We start from the raw sequence: 19456 nt of genomic DNA on the forward strand, positions 1-19456 counted from the left end.
ACAAGTTTTAATATCAAACACAGTCATGGACAATTCACCTCACTTGCATGTCTTTGGACTGTGGGGGGAAACCGGAGCTCCCGGAGGAAACCCATGCAGACACAGGGAGAACATGCAAAATCCACACAGAGAGGACCCGGAAAACTGCACTTTAAAGCATACTCTGCACCTAAATAAATATTACTCGCTGTACAACCAAAACCCTCTTTACCAGTGTTTTCAGTGTTCCTTGATTGCTTGGAGTGCAGTGTTTCTACTCCACTGATGTGGTCACCTTTCTTTCTTTTCTTCTCTCGAATCCTGATTAGGACCGTAACTTTGCTTTGCTTTCATTTTTAGTATTATTGTAGTTTTATAACTTTTTAACTTTTTTTTTGTTTTGATTTGACAAAATGCATATTTTTTTATTTGTTATACTGCAAATATTTTATAGATTAACACAACCAGATTAATATAACCTGATGAGCTAAATATTTTAAAGGTAGCCTACTATATGTGTGTGGTATAGGTTTATAGGTAACTTTAAAATTATCTATAGTGAGCAGATTTATAGAGACTGCAAATATAGGGTTAGCAATGTTTATTACCCATACTGCCAATGAGCACACACTTTGCCCGCAGTCTCCGCCTGCTGTTGCTGAGCAGCATATGCTGCAGTTTACATTTTACATGGTGCAGTACTACAGTTCCACCAGCAGTACCACAACATTCCCTACAATTAAACGTGTTCACATCTCAGAAGGCTGCAAGTCGTTTTATGTTAGAAAATCCATCCATCGAAGAGGCACTAATTCGACAGCTTTTATTCAATATGCTTCATTCATGTCTATTGTGTCCTATTGGAAAATGTAATCTAAATAAATCTCACAGTGTTTTCTGAAAAGACTGTAGGACTGCTTTAGATAGCAAAAAAGTTTGTCCTGGTCTCGTAGAATGAACCAGCCATAAAGTCAAAATGCACTACTGGACTAAAGTGGATTATGAAAAATACTTTTAATAGCAAGTTGAATTAATTGGATACGAAGGATGTGGGTTGTGCGTCCCGGTGCTGCCATGCAGCCACTATTGGACCCTTGAGCAAGGCCTTTATTCCTCTCTGCTACAGGGGTGCCATACAAAGTGACATACGATGAATAAACACACACTTAACACTGTGGTTGTTAACACTTTTAACAGACCTATCAGGCAAGGTCAAGTCTTAGGGACAGCATACATGCATTAACATATAGGAATAGTAGACTTATAGTATGGTAGCATTGGCCACAACCCTCACAAAGATTCCCTGAGCTGCGAATAGTCTACTTGCCAGTTAAGAACCACTGGTCATTTATTGGATTTACAAAATGGATCCATATCCTCAAATAACAGTGAAACCTGCTTGCAAAGCCAAAAATAGTAATAGTTACTGTAAGTGTACTGGAATGTGTGCAAGGGTGCTATCTGGTAAATCTTAGTGTAAATTTGTCATGTGTAAATAACGCAAAGCTTTTTGAGTGTTAAAAAATGATATAGTTTTGATTATGGGCTGCTGACCATGTACAAAGTGCTATGATGAATAAATCATTTCATTAAGGATGTCATTGCAATGTACAGGTGTATATGTATATGCCATATAAAGGGATTCAACCTGCTCTAGATGATGATAAAGATGATTTGATCAAATCTATTATTATCATTTAATATATGTTAATGTATGTGATACTACTTGAAAACACTGAGCTCAAGTCAGGAATACACTTTGGACAGGACAACAATCACAGGGCCAGTTGCCTGCGGGAAATTTAAAGTAGCCACTTCCGCCTCCTCGTATTTTTGAAAAGGCTTATTACCAGAGTGATACGAGGAGAACATACAAAACTCACAAACGGTGGCAACAGTATCTGGTAAAACACCGGTTCCCGTTTGTAAATGACCTTTGTATTGCGGGGGATCGGTCACTAGATGGCGCATCTGTTGGCAGTCTCTAAAGCACCAGCTCTCCGGAGACGATCCGCGCTCGAGGCGTTTCCAGCCGTCTGGACGCCGATGCTCCCTACAAAACCCTACTCTGATGGTTCTGTTTTTGAGACACGACCCGTGGAAAGCGACGCCACGCCAACATGTAGCATCTCAAGCTAAAACAGCGACGGACGGAGGAACATTTCAACAAACTGGAATACAAAGTGACCGGATAAAGGACGCGTGTTTATTATTAAAGTGTCTGTTACGGGATTATATCAAATGTGATGGAAATAATTGTATTAGCTGGAAGGAGGAGGATGCTGTTATCGTTTCCGGATGTCCCGAATCGCTTCACAAGAATCGACTGTAAAACATTGTACTGTGTGTAGTCTGTTCTCGGGAGAAAGCAAACACCGAAGTATTGTATTCTGTTTTTAATCGGTTATTTTTTAAACCATTTGTACTATTATATTCGTGTAAAAACGTTGCAGTGCTGCTTCATTTTTCTGGCACCGTTATGTGAACTCTAACGTCGAGGCCGCCTAGATAGTTTTGTTGACTGTTTTTGGAACTTGGCCCAGTTTTAACGAGATTCGGAGCTACTGTTCGTTATTTAAACACATAAAAGGTCATTTTATTGACACTTAGAACATATGTATCATAATGTCCGTACAAAAACACACATTTTCAAAGCATGACTCGCTGCAGTTCTTACTGTAACAGAAAATAAACAGAACATCTGTCTTGTTTTGCCCTGAAGAGGAAAAAGCCCTGAGGCGAAATGGCAGTTCTTCATATTGGCTTCTTTGCTTTGGCTCTGCTCAGTCCTGTTACTGGTAAGTTCTACAATACAGCTTTTATTAATGTCTTAAAACTATAATAATATACAATATTATAATAATACTAACCCAAATGACACCTTACTACACATTTTCAGCATTTCTTATTATGTACAGTACCTTAAAAGTCACAAATGATTGTTATAACCTGACATTTGTGTTATTTTTACTATATAATATAATAGGAAACTGGCATGACTGGTAGAGTGGGTGTGACACTGTAGAGTTTCACATTTAAATTTAATGTAAGCATGTGTTTTCTAATTGCACTTTATTTTCTTCTCACATCCACAGAGCATGCAGAGGGTAGATTGACTAGTCTAATATGCCTGTATATGTGAATGTGTGTGTTGCCCAGTGATTATTTGGCAAAGTTTTAATGGTGGCACAGGGACCCAAAAGGATAAGGCAGTGTGTAAAAGTGATCAGTGAATATGATGTTAACCAGTGTTGTCACTTTTCATTTAAAGAATTCCCAAGATCTTGCCACAAAAATCCCAAGTAACCGAGAAAACAAAAAATCCTGAGTTAACTGACAAAGAAAGAGCAGGATCATTATAATATAAGATATCCTTTATTTGTCATATACTGTATACATATACAGGTGTACAGTACAATGACATTCTTTCTTAATATATACCAGCTTGTTTGTAAGCTGGGGTCAGAGCGCTGGGTCAGCCATCGTACAGAGCCCCTGAAGCAGACAGGTTTAAGGGCCTTGCTCAAGGACCCAACAGTGGCTGCATAGCAGAGTCTGGATTTGAACCGCCAATCTTCCGGTTGATAGCCCAAAGCTCCCTCCACTAGGCCACCACTGTCCCCTATAAGTGTTAATATTTACAAATTGCAATATAAAAAATGGTGATCACTGTGATCGCAATCATTAAACAAGCCATGAAAAAATCAGATTTTAAACTGTTTACACTATAACGATAGACACAAATGTATTCCTGCAATCTATCGCAATTACCAAAAACTGAAGTAAAATGCACAGATGACAACAAACGTACGTCATGTTCTCGCGTCAAAAGAAAATGTAAGTAAAGAAGTAAATGTACAATAGCCGTAGAAATGACCAGAGACGACCAAAGGTTATTATTTAGTAGAAGTACGCTTTGTCACATTCCTTATTTATGACTGTAGACCATACAGTTGAATGCGGTTTTTAATTGCTTGAGGGCTAAATAAAAATCCCACCATTACTTGGCAAAATCCCCAAATTCCAAGTCGATCCCCCAAATCCCAAGATCTGTGGCAACACTGATGTTAACAGTTTGTAAATACAGTACACACCTATAAACCACTTGGTTGTGCCACCTTTGGCAGCTGTTAAAGCCAGTAATGTTTTTAATCAGTCTTACTTGATTTTAGAACCTGGCACGTCATTGGCACATTTTTCATATATGTCAGGTTAGCTGGAGTGGTGGTGTATGGCAGATTTTAAGGTACTTTAGGATTCTTAATGAGGTTAATATAATTCAATTTTCTTTATTTGCCAGTGCTCCATTGGTGCTTTGTCAGTGGCAGTTGTAGCTTAACGGTTACACCATTGGTGCTTTGTCAGTGGCAGTTGTAGCTTAACGGTTACACCATTGGTGCTTTGTCAGTGGCAGTTGTAGACTAACGGTTACACCATTGGTGCTTTGTCAGTGGCAGTTGTAGCCTAACGGTTACACCATTGGTGCTTTGTCAGTGGCAGTTGTAGACTAACGGTTACACCATTGGTGCTTTGTCAGTTGCAGTTGTAGCCTAACAGTTACACCATTGCTGCTTTGTCAGTGGCAGTTGTAGCCTAACAGTTACACCGTTGCTGCTTTGTCAGTGGCAGTTGTAGCCTAACGGTTACACCATTGGTGCTTTGTCAGTTGCACTTGTAGCCTAACGGTTACACCATTGCTGCTTTGTCAGTGGCAGTTGTAGCCTAACAGTTACACCATTGCTGCTTTGTCAGTGGCAGTTGTAGCCTAACAGTTACACCATTGCTGCTTTGTCAGTGGCAGTTGTAGCCTAACGGTTACACCGTTGCTGCTTTGTCAGTGGCAGTTGTAGCCTAACGGTTACACCGTTGCTGCTTTGTCAGTGGCAGTTGTAGCCTAACGGTTACACCATTGGTTCTTTGTCAGTGGCAGTTGTAGCCTAACGGTTACACCACTGGTGCTTTGTCAGTGGCAGTTGTAGCCTAACGGTTACACCGTTGCTGCTTTGTCAGTGGCAGTTGTAGCCTAACGGTTACACCATTGGTTCTTTGTCAGTGGCAGTTGTAGCCTAACGGTTACACCACTGGTGCTTTGTCAGTGGCAGTTGTAGCCTAACAGTTACACCATTGCTGCTTTGTCAGTGGCAGTTGTAGCCTAACAGTTACACCATTGCTGCTTTGTCAGTGGCAGTTGTAGCCTAACGGTTACACCGTTGCTGCTTTGTCAGTGGCAGTTGTAGCCTAACGGTTACACCATTGGTTCTTTGTCAGTGGCAGTTGTAGCCTAACGGTTACACCACTGGTGCTTTGTCAGTGGCAGTTGTAGCCTAACGGTTACACCGTTGGTTCTTTGTCAGTTGCAGTTGTAGCCTAACGGTTACACCACTGGTGCTTTGTCAGTGGCAGTTGTAGCCTAACGGTTACACCATTGCTGCTTTGTCAGTGGCAGTTGTAGCCTAACGGTTACACCATTGGGGCTTTGTCAGTGGCAGTTGTAGCCTAACGGTTACACCATTGCTGCTTTGTCAGTGGCAGTTGTAGACTAACGGTTACACCGTTGGTTCTTTGTCAGTGGCAGTTGTAGCCTAACGGTTACACCACTGGTGCTTTGTCAGTGGCAGTTGTAGCCTAACGGTTACACCATTGCTGCTTTGTCAGTGGCAGTTGTAGCCTAATGGTTACACCATTGGTGCTTTGTCAGTGGCAGTTGTAGACTAACGGTTACACCATTGGTTCTTTGTCAGTGGCAGTTGTAGCCTAACGGTTACACCACTGGTGCTTTGTCAGTGGCAGTTGTAGCCTAACGGTTACACCATTGCTGCTTTGTCAGTGGCAGTTGTAGCCTAACGGTTACACCGTTGCTGCTTTGTCAGTGGCAGTTGTAGACTAACGGTTACACCATTGGTTCTTTGTCAGTGGCAGTTGTAGCCTAACGGTTACACCACTGGTGCTTTGTCAGTGGCAGTTGTAGCCTAACGGTAACACCGTTGGTTCTTTGTCAGTTGCAGTTGTAGCCTAACGGTTACACCACTGGTGCTTTGTCAGTGGCAGTTGTAGCCTAACGGTTACACCATTGCTGCTTTGTCAGTGGCAGTTGTAGCCTAACGGTTACACCATTGGTGCTTTGTCAGTGGCAGTTGTAGCCTAACGGTTACACCATTGCTGCTTTGTCAGTGGCAGTTGTAGACTAACGGTTACACCGTTGCTGCTTTGTCAGTGGCAGTTGTAGCTTAACGGTTACACCATTGGTGCTTTGTCAGTTGCAGTTGTAGCCTAACGGTTACACCATTGGTGCTTTGTCAGTAGCAGTTGTAGCCTAACGGTTACACCGTTGCTGCTTTGTCAGTGGCAGTTGTAGACTAACGGTTACACCATTGGTTCTTTGTCAGTGGCAGTTGTAGCCTAACGGTTACACCACTGGTGCTTTGTCAGTGGCAGTTGTAGCCTAACGGTTACACCGTTGGCTCTTTTTCAGTTGCAGTTGTAGCCTAACGGTTACACCACTGGTGCTTTGTCAGGGGCAGTTGTAGCCTAACGGTTACACCATTGCTGCTTTGTCAGTGGCAGTTGTAGCCTAACGGTTACACCATTGGTGCTTTGTCAGTGGCAGTTGTAGCTTAACGGTTACACCATTGGTGCTTTGTCAGTGGCAGTTGTAGCCTAACGGTTACACCATTGGTGCTTTGTCAGTTGCAGTTGTAGCCTAACAGTTACACCGTTGCTGCTTTGTCAGTTGCACTTGTAGACTAACGGTTACACCATTGGTGCTTTGTCAGTTGCAGTTGTAGCCTAACAGTTACACCATTGGGGCTTTGTCAGTTGCAGTTGTAGCCTAACGGTTACACCATTGGTGCTTTGTCAGTTGCAGTTGTAGCCTAACAGTTACACCGTTGGTTCTTTCTCAGTGGCAGTTGTATCCTAACGGTTACACCATTGGTGCTTTGTCAGTTGCAGTTGTAGCCTAACAGTTACACCGTTGCTGCTTTGTCAGTGGCAGTTGTAGCCTAACGGTTACACCATTGGTGCTTTGTCAGTGGCAGTTGTAGCCTAATGGTTACACCATTGGTGCTTTGTCAGTGGCAGTTGTAGCCTAACGGTTACACCATTGCTGCTTTGTCAGTGGCAGTTGTAGACTAACGGTTACACCGTTGCTGCTTTGTCAGTGGCAGTTGTAGACTAACGGTTACACCATTGGTGCTTTGTCAGTTGCAGTTGTAGCCTAACGGTTACACCATTGGTGCTTTGTCAGTGGCAGTTGTAGCCTAACGGTTACCCCATTGCTGCTTTGTCAGTGGCAGTTGTAGACTAACGGTTGCACCGTTGCTGCTTTGTCAGTGGCAGTTGTAGCCTAACGGTTACACCATTGGTGCTTTGTCAGTGGCAGTTGTAGCCTAACGGTTACACCATTGGGGCTTTGTCAGTTGCAGTTGTAGCCTAACGGTTACACCATTGGTGCTTTGTCAGTTGCAGTTGTAGCCTAACAGTTACACCGTTGGTTCTTTCTCAGTGGCAGTTGTATCCTAACGGTTACACCATTGGTGCTTTGTCAGCTGCAGTTGTAGCCTAACAGTTACACCGTTGCTGCTTTGTCAGTGGCAGTTGTAGCCTAACGGTTACACCATTAGTGCTTTGTCAGTGGCAGTTGTAGCCTAATGGTTACACCATTGGTGCTTTGTCAGTGGCAGTTGTAGCCTAACGGTTACACCATTGCTGCTTTGTCAGTGGCAGTTGTAGACTAACGGTTACACCGTTGCTGCTTTGTCAGTGGCAGTTGTAGACTAACGGTTACACCATTGGTGCTTTGTCAGTTGCAGTTGTAGCCTAACGGTTACACCATTGGTGCTTTGTCAGTGGCAGTTGTAGCTTAACGGTTACACCGTTGCTGCTTTGTCAGTGGCAGTTGTAGCCTAACAGTTACACCATTGGTGCTTTGTCAGTAGCAGTTGTAGCCTAACGGTTACACCGTTGGTTCTTTGTCAGTTGCAGTTGTAGCCTAACGGTTACACCACTGGTGCTTTGTCAGTGGCAGTTGTAGCCTAACGGTTACACCGTTGGTTCTTTGTCAGTGGCAGTTGTAGCCTAACGGTTACACCGTTGGTTCTTTGTCAGTGGCAGTTGTAGCCTAACGGTTACACCGTTGGTTCTTTGTCAGTGGCAGTTGTAGCCTAACGGTTACACCATTGCTGCTTTGTCAGTGGCAGTTGTAGCCTAACGGTTACACCATTGGTGCTTTGTCAGTGACAGTTGTAGCCTAACGGTTACACCGTTGCTGCTTTGTCAGTGGCAGTTGTAGCCGAACGGTTACACCATTAATGCTTTGTCAGTGGCAGTTGTATTCTAACGGTTACACCGTTGCTGCTTTGTCAGTGGCAGTTGTATTCTAAGGGTTACACCGTTGCTGCTTTGTCAGTGGCAGTTGTAGACTAACGGTTACACCGTTGCTGCTTTGTCAGTGGCAGTTGTAGACTAACGGTTACACCGTTGCTGCTTTGTCAGTAGCAGTTGTAGACTAACGGTTACACCGTTGCTGCTTTGTCAGTGGCAGTTGTAGCCTAACGGTTACACCATTGGTGCTATGTCAGTTGTAGCCTAACGGTTACACCATTGCTGCTTTGTCAGTTGTATCCTAACGGTTACACCATTGCTGCTTTGTCAGACGCAGTTGTAGCCTAATGGTTAAGGTACTGGACAAGTAAGCTAACAGTTGCTGGTTCAAACCCCACCACTGCCAGGTTGCCACTGTTGGGCCCTTGAGCAAGGCCCTTAACCCTGAATTTCTTAGATTGTATACCGTAAGTCGCTTTGGATGTTGGAAATGTAAATGTCAGCGTTTTTAGATAACTGTCTTGCTGAAAGAGAAATGTCCATTTAAGTTTAAGCTTTCTGACAAATGGTAACAGACTTTTTGTCCCGGATTTCTCATTACTGTGCATTATTTATTTTCCTGTCAATCCTGAACAGGATGCTGGTCCCTGCTTTGGCCTTAGCCTTGTAAAGTAATTGAAATCAGCAGTTCCACAAATTGGCGAGGTAAGAAGTTGCATTAGATTAAAGCTAATTTTCCACCTACAAGAGTGTCAGTACTTGAATTACATGTCTTTTTGTTGTGAAGATGGTTCTACAGTCCAGCTAAATTTTATATGGTCAAATATAAAAAATAAGGTCTGACTGCTTTGTCATAGTACTGAAATGATTGAATTATTTTAAAGGAAAGTAACAGCCATGGAAGGTGGAGGTTTAGTTGCAAATGTTGTGTGTTTTGTATTTTCGGTATGTCTCAATGTTAGATATGTTCTTAGTGTGTGTGTGTGTGTGTGTGTGTGTGTGTGTGTGTGTGTGTGTGTGTGTGTGTGTGTGTGTGTGGTCTCAGAGGTGAAATTGGGATGGTAAAACAAGACCAGCCACTCCCTGCTTAAAGTGTGCAGTTTGATCTGATTTAATAGTGTCTTTCATGTCTCTCTCTCTCTCTCCCACACACACACACACACACACACACACACACACACACACACACACACACACACACACACACAGCTACACGCCCCCAGCAAACCCTGGTGCTTCCAGAAGGAGGAGCAGGAAGGCCCAGCATTGTTCCCTCATGTAAATGCTGTCAGCAATGCACGCTGACCTCTCTTATGGACAGGAAGGAATGAAGTGTGTGTGTCTGTGTGTGTGTGTGTGTGTGTGTGTGTGTGTGTGTGTGTGTGTGTGTTTTAGCAAGAGTAATGGACGCAAAAAATGGCTAGTGAGTAGCAGTGTGACAGAAATAGTCTGCACAGTAAACAAAGCACAATCCTTTTTCCTGCTGCAGTGTAGTGTCCATTTCAGTATTTGACTTCACATCGACCCATGTTATATTTCTGTAACACGATAACCGTTATGCTTTTGTCTCAGTTTGTGATATCATGAAACATAAATTGGGGTGGACAGTTCATACAGAGGAAGGAAAACATTTATATACTCTTACAATGGATATATATACACTGATCAGCCATAACATTAAAACCACCTCCTTGTTTCTACACACACTGTCCATTTTATCAGCTCCACTTACCATATCGAAGCACTTTGTAGTTCTACAATTACTGACTGTAGTCTATCTGTTTCTCTACATACTTTTTTAGCTTGCTTTCACCCTGTTCTTCAATGGTCAGGACGACCACAGAGCAGGTATTATTTAGGTGGTGAATCATTCTCAGCACTGCAGTGACACTGACATGGTGGTGGTGTGTTAGTGTGTGTTGTGCTGCTATGAGTGGGTCAGACACAGCAGCGCTGCTGGAGTTTTTAAATACCGTATCCACTCACTGTCCACTCTGACACTCCTACCTAGTTGGTCCACCTTGTAGATGTAAAGTCAGAGACGATCACTCATCTATTGCTGCTGTTTGAGTTGGTCATCTTCTAGACCTTCATCAGTGGTCACAGGACGCTGCCCACGCGGTGCTGTTGGCTGGATATTTTTGGTTGGTGGACTATTCTCAGTCCAGCAGTGACAGTGAGGTGTTTAAAAACTCCATCAGCCTTGCTGTGTCTGATCCACTCATACCAGCACAACACACACTAACACACCACCACCATGTCAGTGTCACTGCAGTGCTGAGAATCATCCACCACCTAATTAGTACCTACTCTGTAGTGGTCCTGGGAGAGTCCTGACCATTGAAGAACGTGGTAAAACACACATTAGATTTTTTTTTTTTTTTCACCTTTTTCTCCCACTCTTAGCACATCCAGTTTCTGCCCATCAATCATCCTCTCACTAATGCTGGTCTCTGCTCCTGATTGGGGAGGACGAGGCTGCTCCACGCCCCCTCCGACACGTGCACAGCATTCGAACATCTTATCACCTACACTTGACGAGTGAGGTCGTAATCGCAGTTGTCTGAGAGAGGGACCCCATCCGGCTTAATCCCACCCCTATCTGAACAACAGCCCAATCCTTGTTCATGTGGCCGCTCAGCCTCAGCCGGCAGGCAAAGCCAAGATTCGATACTATGTATTCGAGATCTTAGCTCTGGTGAACAGCGTGTGTTTTTACTGCTGCGCCACCTGAGCGGCCACACTAGATTCTTAATCTGGTGGTGTAGCAGTGCAAAACAAACCAGGTTTGCTCTAAATTAGTAGCTGCTGGAACATGTGTCGCTGTTTACATTGAAGTAGGGCGGCACAGTGGCTCAGTGGGTAGCACTGTCGCCTCACAGCAAGAAGGTCCTGGGTTCGATGGCAACTTTTTTGTTTTTAAAATGTTTTGTTTTTAAAACAAAACAGTTGCCGATTCCTGGCTCTGTTGCGCAGCGGTAAAACACAGTTTGGAATCTCAGCTCTGCCACCAACAGGCCGGACGTCTGTACAGACCATGAATGACTTGTCCTACAGGGCGTGAGTGCTTGCACAGAGATGGGGTATAATGGGGATCTGTTAGTTACTCTACGTGTGCGATATGGATCTCCATATGAACCCAGGTAAAAAAGAAGTGGTCAGATACTGCACAGATGTCGGAGGGGGCGTGTGTTAGTCATGGCCCTGCTTGGTTATGCCTAGTTCACATTACATGATTTTTGCCCTGATTTTCGCTCGCCGTCTGGTCGCCGCTAGATATGGCAGCTTGGAGGCAACTCGGCATTCGCTCAGGAATCGAATCTTGGCTCTTGATCGCTATGTGTGAACTGTTCAACAGTTCGATCCGAGCAGCTCCGAAAACAAATATCTAGCATGTTAAATATCTGGACTTGTTGCCGAGCAGCAGTGAGTGCTATGTTGAACTACAGCTAATGACAATGCAGGATACAGGGTGAGGGGAAACCTGGGGAGGAGTGTAAAAAGGTGGGACAGGAGCATAATATAATTTCTATCAGAATACAGCACACACACAAGCTTTGCAGTATTTGTGATCTTATTCTTCACACCAAACCATAATACCAACACTGCATTGCAAATAATATTTATTAACCTCCAACTCACTACAGAACAGACAATCCCGTCTGGTCACGTAGCCCAATCCACTCCGATTCATTTATTTGTCCTACTTGCTTTTATGCTGCACAAACAACTTTGATCGCTCACTTCTTGTTGACATGTATTTTTGGACGTGGTATCAAGTTGGGAGATCAGATAGACTTGTCTGCGAATCTTCCCGGTGATAGATCATGTAGTGTGTGACCCCCTATCGCCGATCAGTCATGTAGTGTAAAATACACAACGACTTAAAAGACTCTCGATTGCAAGAGATCCAGTTGTGTAGTGTGAACTAGAGATGGAACGATCGATCGGCTATGAATCGGTATCGGCCGATTTTTAATCAAAATATGCTATCGGCAAAATGTGCAAATTTCAAATTTGTGCAAAATTCGTCAACAATCGTACAGAAACCATCGTGAAAGCTCTTCATGACCTAAAATAACATCATTAACGTTGTGCATCATACATACGATGTAATTTTGCTGATTGTAATATTTACTTTAAAAAGATAATTCAACCCGGTCACATCTGAGTCGATTCTATCAGCACGTTATATAAACTCCTGGTTCACTTTGGTAAATCGTAAGCGGTTCTTGCTTGTGATGTAAATGAGAACAGAAAACGTTACAGAGCCAATCAGAGGCAAAAGTTTATTCATTACCAAATTCGTTAGTTCAGGATCATCTGCTGAACTTTTAGGATCATCAGAAAACTTTTAGCTCCTTAGACGGAACAAGTCTGACTCGGTTACAGATCTGTGGTAATAGCAGTTTAATTAAGCTTTTTAATTAAGCTTTTTAAAGTGAGAGTCACACAAAATGTTCTGTATTAGTTGGTGTTTATTTAAAACCTTGACATTAATTAATAACAGTAAACACGGAGAGATGACTGAGAAGAGAAACTTACGCTTCGTGGAAAATGAATCGACTCGTGAATCACTTTAAGCGATACAGTGAACAGATCATTTCTCTTAAAGGCACACACACGCACACGCGCTGCTCCGGTTTATCTTCACTGTAAGGCTCTTTTTAAGGTTTTTTCAGACTGAACTGGATAACATTAAACCTGCGTGTGTGTGTGGTCAGTTAGACTAATGAAATATGTCTGATGTTGTTGTTTGATGTACTTTATTTACTGCTAAATTTGCAACGCCTTATCGCCCCTCCCCCCATCGGAATTGGCTATCGGCCGATATCCCTGAAAGGAGATCGGAATCGGTGCCAAAAACCCCGATCGGTACATCTCTAGTGTGAACTGTACAGCGATCTGACGACTTGGAAAGTCATGTAGTGTGAACTTGGCATTAGCAGTAAAGGTATTCAGCAGTAGAGGAAGGGAAATGCAAATGGGGACAATTAGGTTGGTAGAACAAGTTCAGAACAGATATTTTGTAGGTTATTTATAAACTGCAGCTTTGGTACATTAAGTCACTTTAAGTGTTTTGTTTGTTTGTACTGCATGGTCACTACTTGTACTATTTTAAAAGCATTCCTCATTTAGTGTTTGTTTCTTTAAACAAAGTAGCATATTTGTTGCAACATTTTCCTCTCTGGCTTGCCTTTCTTAGAATGTCATCTGTAATGTCATCTTAAACATGCTGCGAAGCCGCTCAGGTGGCGCAGCGCTGAAAAACACACGCTGCAACCGGAGCTGGATCTCGAGTACGTCGTATCGAATCCAGCTCTGCCTTACCGACCGAGGTTGAGCGGCTATATGAACAACGATTGACCTGTTGTTCAGATGGGCGGGACTAAGGTCGGAAGTGGGTCTCTCTCTGTCAGAATGGTGCAGTTACGACCTCTGCTGGCTGATTAGAGGCGCCTACACGGAGATGAGGAAGGAGTGCTCTTAGGGTGTGTCTCTCCACACGCAACGCTAGGTGGCACCACACTCGTCAATGTGTGGGTGGCAAGATGCATACGGCTTGCTGCTCACGTGTCGGAGGGGATGTGGGTTAGCTTTGATCTCTTCGGTCAGGGCAGGGATCGGCAGAGGCAGAGAGGATGCGTGATGTAATTGGGCAATTGGACGCGCTACACTGCAAAAAATGTGGAGTAAGATTTACTTAAAAACAACTTAGGAAAGTTTTTCCACGTACAAACTGCTAGTAAATTTAACAGACCATATATTCAAGTAAAAGTTACTCACAATTCTATCTGGATTTTACTAGAAATTCTTCAGTAAAAGTTACTTTGCTACACACTGCTTCAAGCATATTTTAATAGCTGTATCTTGATAGATTTTACTTAAACATTGCAGCACTTACAACTTAAAATGATATATTATATATATTATATATTATGAAAACGCTATATATTATTATAATGCTATATTATAAAATGCTAAATAATTTTACATTATTCAATTTAACATTAATGATTACTATATACAAAAGCCACTATAACACAGTCAACACATTTTGTCAAACTTTTTTATTTGTTTTGCTCAATTAATGGAAATGCATTTTCACTTACAGTTCAGTGGACAAAATGTCTTTCAAACAGCGTGTTTTCTAAAGTCTCCCTCGCTACACAAAAGTAAAAACTGTAAATGGAAAACAAACTATGAAAGTGTCACAGTGTAAGGACAAAATAAATGATATCAATCTTTCAAACATTTTTCTGAAAACTTGCAGTGCTTCAATCCAAGAAATAAAAAACATAGTTAATTTTACTTGGCATTTAGAATAAAATTTACTAATGTATTTGATGACAAATAGTTACAAAGAAACACCAAGTAACACTAAATTATATGTGAAATTCTTAAGTAGCAAGACTGTACTAGAATATTCTTGTATAAAGTACTTTAAAAATCTTCACTCTATTTACTAAGTCAAAAAATCAGTTTTTGCAGTGTAAGGGGGGAGAAAAAGGGAGAAAATGCATTAAATAAAAAAAATGCTGCGATCAAACTGTGCATGTGCGTGATGTAATGAACACTGTGGATGTGTGACTCCTTTCATCACACTGTCCACTGCACATGTCAGCTATGTCCGTTGCCATAGAGACTTCAGTTTGAACAGCTTTGAAGTCACAAGTCAAGTCCTTGATCTTCATGCTGAAGTGCTTGAGGAGACGAATGTCAAACCTCTCCATCCGCCTGGTTTGCTTTCTGATTCTCTCATACACACTGTAGCGGAGGCCTGCGGCAGATGGGTGACAGTGGGGATGAATAGGCAGGAGGCCGATGAAGGAAGCAGGAGGCTGTTGGTGGCTTACCATACCTTTACTCTGCAGCAGGAGGTCCATTAATGATTTATTATAGTGGCAGGTCTTATTTAAATGCTGTGGTTGTGGTCATGTAGTGCAGTCATTTAAACCACATAGTGCTGAACCACTATTAGCTCATATAGTGTTTGGAATTGAGCAAGCGGATTGTTTTGCTGTCCGATGTATGTGGACGTTTTTTCTCTTTTTCTCAGATTTCCCCCCCAATTTTCTCCTCTAATTTGGTCGTATCCAAATACCCTGATTGCGTTACGCTTCACCTCTACCCCTAGCTCCTTCCACTGCTGACTGAGGAGCTTTGGAACTGACACGTGTGCAGTACCGACTGCCTCCTTTCACCTGCATGAAGCGAGTTCAGATCAGCCTTGTGCACGGAGAGCCACACCCTGATCAGCATTATTCCCCAATTCTGCGCAGGCGCCATGAGTCAGCCAGCAGAGGTCGTAATTGCACCAGTTATGAGGAACCCTGGTCCGGCTCCTACCCTGAGCAACAGCCGCCCAGCCCAGCCAGATGGCAGAGCTGAGATTCGAGTAGCGTATTTTACCGCTGCTCCACCTGAGTGGCCATGTGCAGCTTTTCTGTTTGTCATAATTAAGGCCCTACCTAATTCACGACCGGCACTGTCGCCTCGCAGCAAGAAGGTCCTGGGTTCGATCCCCAGGTGGGGCGGTCTGGGTCCTTTCTGTGTGGAGTTTGCATGTTCAAGGTCCGTGAAATTAAGCACGTTTTCTCATGAATTTATTAGGGCCCTAGTCATAATAGTCATATTAGTAATGTAATTATTCTTACTGTTAATATTTAGCACGAAATGCATTGCTTAATTGTTTAATAAATAAGAAGCAAGAGCCAACATACTGGTCAGTTATATGGAAGTAACAGTCGAGACAGAGGCAAAAAAAAAATGCTTATTTTATTAGAAGGATTATCTGACCCCGATACCTTGTATGGCCAAAATTATGACATCATGATTATCTTATTAGACAGGTCATTTCAAACTCATGAGTATTAAAATGGAGTTGCACCACCACCAGCCTCTTTCCATTAGATTTTCGGGGTAGTCTGTAAAAAAGCCTTCCTATTCTGTTAAATTTTAAATATTGAAGGCCTGACTTGTAGTCGTCACCAGTTCATGACAATTTGATCAATAGGGCTAAGGTCAAGGCTCTGTGCAGATTTCCACACCAAACTTGTCTACTTATGCCTTAAAGCAGGGTTTTCAAAACTTTTTTCAAGTGACCCACCTTTGTCCATGATTTTTACTGTGATGGAGGCAACACAAACAATTCTTCAAAACAACACTAAATGAAATATGCTTAATTAATAAAAATGATGGCAATCTGGTCCCACTGTGGTTTACAAGATGTAATGTAAAGCCTCCACAGGAGATGTTCGTGTATAACTTCATTTTGTGTTTATGTGGCTGTTTAAAATTTGTTTATTTACCTATTATAATATTTCATTGTGACCCATTTTTGGCTCACACCCCACCCAAGGATTTGAAAAACCCTGCCTTAAAGGACACTCTCATGTGCAGAAAAGATCCTCCCTAAATTTTATTTAGTGTCATTTTCATCAACTGCCTTATCCCGGTCAGGGTCAACGTGAGTCCAGTTCCACTGGTAAACACTTAGCACGAGGAAGGAGTACCCTAAACAGGGTGCCAATTAGGGCTTGGCGATATGGATCAAAAGTAATATCTTGATGTTTTTTCGCTGAACGGCGATATACGATATATATCTTGATATTTTTTCTTCCCATAAGGTAATAACAAAAAGACACTTCTGAGACTTTAGCTACATGTTCCAAATTTTATACAGGCATATTTTATTAATATTCATGCTGGGGAAGCTTCACACAGGAACTATTTTTCCTTAAAAAAACAAAAAAAAACCTATTCTAAGAAAAAGTTTGTTGTTTTCTAACGTCTCAGTTGTCGTGTGATGTGAATTAAAAATATATTGGCTGGCCCTTTAAGAATGTTAAGTGCACTATAGGGCGCAGGGAGCGAGTGTGTAGGGAAGGTGTTGGAATTTATCGTTTCCGGCTGTGCTCGTGTTCTTCTGTTGTTTTGCGCTGAGCTTGTGTGACATTAAAAGTAGCGTTCTCGTTACCCCCCCAACATGTTTGGACATTTATACATTATTTTACATCAGTCGCTACAACATTAACATTTACATTAATATTTTTTTTTTACCGTATAGAACAGGCATAACTAATCGTTCATGTTACTGTGTAACTATTACAACATTTAATGCATTTTATTCAGCGTTCTGCTTCATGTACTTTATTATTATTTAACAGCTTTATTTGTTGTTTAATTGCTGTTTGCTCCTTGTTTACTGCAGAGTTAGTTCGTGCAATTTTATTAATTTTTGGTTGTTTATTGGCCAACTTTCAAGAAATACTATAATAGAAGATGAATAAATAAATGAGTCTCGGACATCGGGCGATCATCCAGTATAAACTAACATGAACACGTACAACATCCAGTACAGAAATCACTTCCCATAATGTTTGTTTTTTACAGATAGAGCAAATATATATATGTCAAATATACACACACAAGAGTCAGAACAACAGGAGACACACCGTTACGTTATTATTACTGTTTATAACACTTGATTTAGTGCTTGATTTACACTGTTTATATATGAAGTAAATACATGCATGTCAGCGCGTGCATGCGCTTGTATGTATTTCCGTTTTCCAATATCGTTTTTTGAAACGAATAACGACTCGTTTTCTTGTTTTTCAACTTTGGGATTTGAAGTGAAAAACGAATGACCAAAGGTACACGGAGCTGGAACCTTTTGTCTGGACTTGTTTTCGGTATTCTCTACAGAATACATTATTCTGCTGCTCATCTGACACTTCTCCACCACTGAATCCGAACCATCTCCAAGTAACTGAGCCATTATTATTCTTTTTACTAACCAGCTCCTCAGCCGTCTCCATGCTATCATGGGAGTTTTACTTACAGAAATGTGTTCTGAGGGCAGAAAGAATTGGCGGTGGGGTGGGGCGAGTTGTGTTCAGTGAGGGAGAGAGGCGGGGCAGGTGAACATGTACAGAGACAAACTGGGAGAAGAGAAAGACGAACTGTCGGATCTAACTGGAACGCAACATCTATATCGATATAGACGATATTGTCTTATCTTATATCGCGTATGAAAATATATCGATATTTTATAAAATCTCGATATATCGCCCAGCCCTAGTGCCAATCCATTGCTTCAACCATTGACATAGCCAGTCATGTCTCTATAGACGCCCGGCTGGCCAGTAGCATCACTGAGATTCGAACTCGGATTTTAAGATTTTAGTGGTGGTGGCCTAGCATAATATAAGTTTCTAGCACTTCATCTTCACTGACTTTTACATTGTGGTTGCTGTGGTTACTGATCCGTGTTATAATACTGAGTTTAAGTTGCTTTTTATTTCCACACCGTGTTTCCTGTGAATGCGTATTTTACGTGTAATAACCATTAATGGTTTTGCTGTAAATGATATTCTTTACATATTCTTTAAACAATTCTTTTTTCCCAGGCTTCCATTTCTACTTCGCATCTATCAGTGCCTTGGTTAAATTGGAAATGCAGGTCTAGCATTATTTGTTGTGTTTATTTTAACAATTTTAAAACATTGAATCAGAAATCAGGCTTTTTTTAATGACCATGGTATAGTATTTTTATTAACCACATCAAAGATCACAAATATTTTAGTACTCATTTTAAGGGTGGTCAATTAACCAAGTTCTTATTATAAGTTTAGCCATAATGCAGTCATAAACATTTTCTTCAAAAGCAATATAATGCCTAGTTGTAGAAGCTATCAAACAATGTGACTACATGCATTACTCACTGTAAATGTATTTTGTAAGAGCTATTAGTTTTAAATGGAGAAAATTTGGAACTTTGAGTAGTATGTCAGTGTCATTATATATAAACTATTAATAATATTTTATAATAATAATAATATTTGGCCCTACTGATTTTTTTGCATGTGACACTCAATTATCTCACTTTAGATCATTATGCAAAATGTAAAATGACAGATCAAAGGAAACTTAAAAATAATTTATATGAATCAAAGTAAATCGATTATGCAACACCTATATTGCGTATGTGATAATTAGGGCTGTCACACGATTAAAAATTTTAATCGAGATTAATTAAAGAACAATTAAATTAAATTAAAATTAAAGAACAAAATTAATCTAGATTAATCTCGATTAAAAATTTTAATCGTGTGACAGCCCTAAATATATATGTATTCATCTCAATTAA

At 41.4% G+C, this 19456-nt stretch overlaps 1 protein-coding gene across 1 annotated transcript in view; it reads left to right on the top strand.

Annotated features, from left to right (window-relative positions):
- Positions 1-2696: 2696 nt before the first annotated feature.
- Positions 2697-19456, top strand: part of bmpr2a (bone morphogenetic protein receptor, type II a (serine/threonine kinase)) — a 61490-nt gene continuing 44730 nt past the window's right edge. The window contains exon 1 of the mRNA XM_062996857.1: positions 2697-2777. Within this exon, the coding sequence (XP_062852927.1) occupies positions 2723-2777 (55 nt within the window). The 5' untranslated portion in view covers positions 2697-2722. The remainder of the gene's footprint in view (positions 2778-19456) is intronic.

This window comes from Trichomycterus rosablanca, chromosome 6 (assembly GCF_030014385.1).
Source record: "Trichomycterus rosablanca isolate fTriRos1 chromosome 6, fTriRos1.hap1, whole genome shotgun sequence".
NCBI classification, from domain to species: domain Eukaryota; kingdom Metazoa; phylum Chordata; class Actinopteri; order Siluriformes; family Trichomycteridae; genus Trichomycterus; species Trichomycterus rosablanca.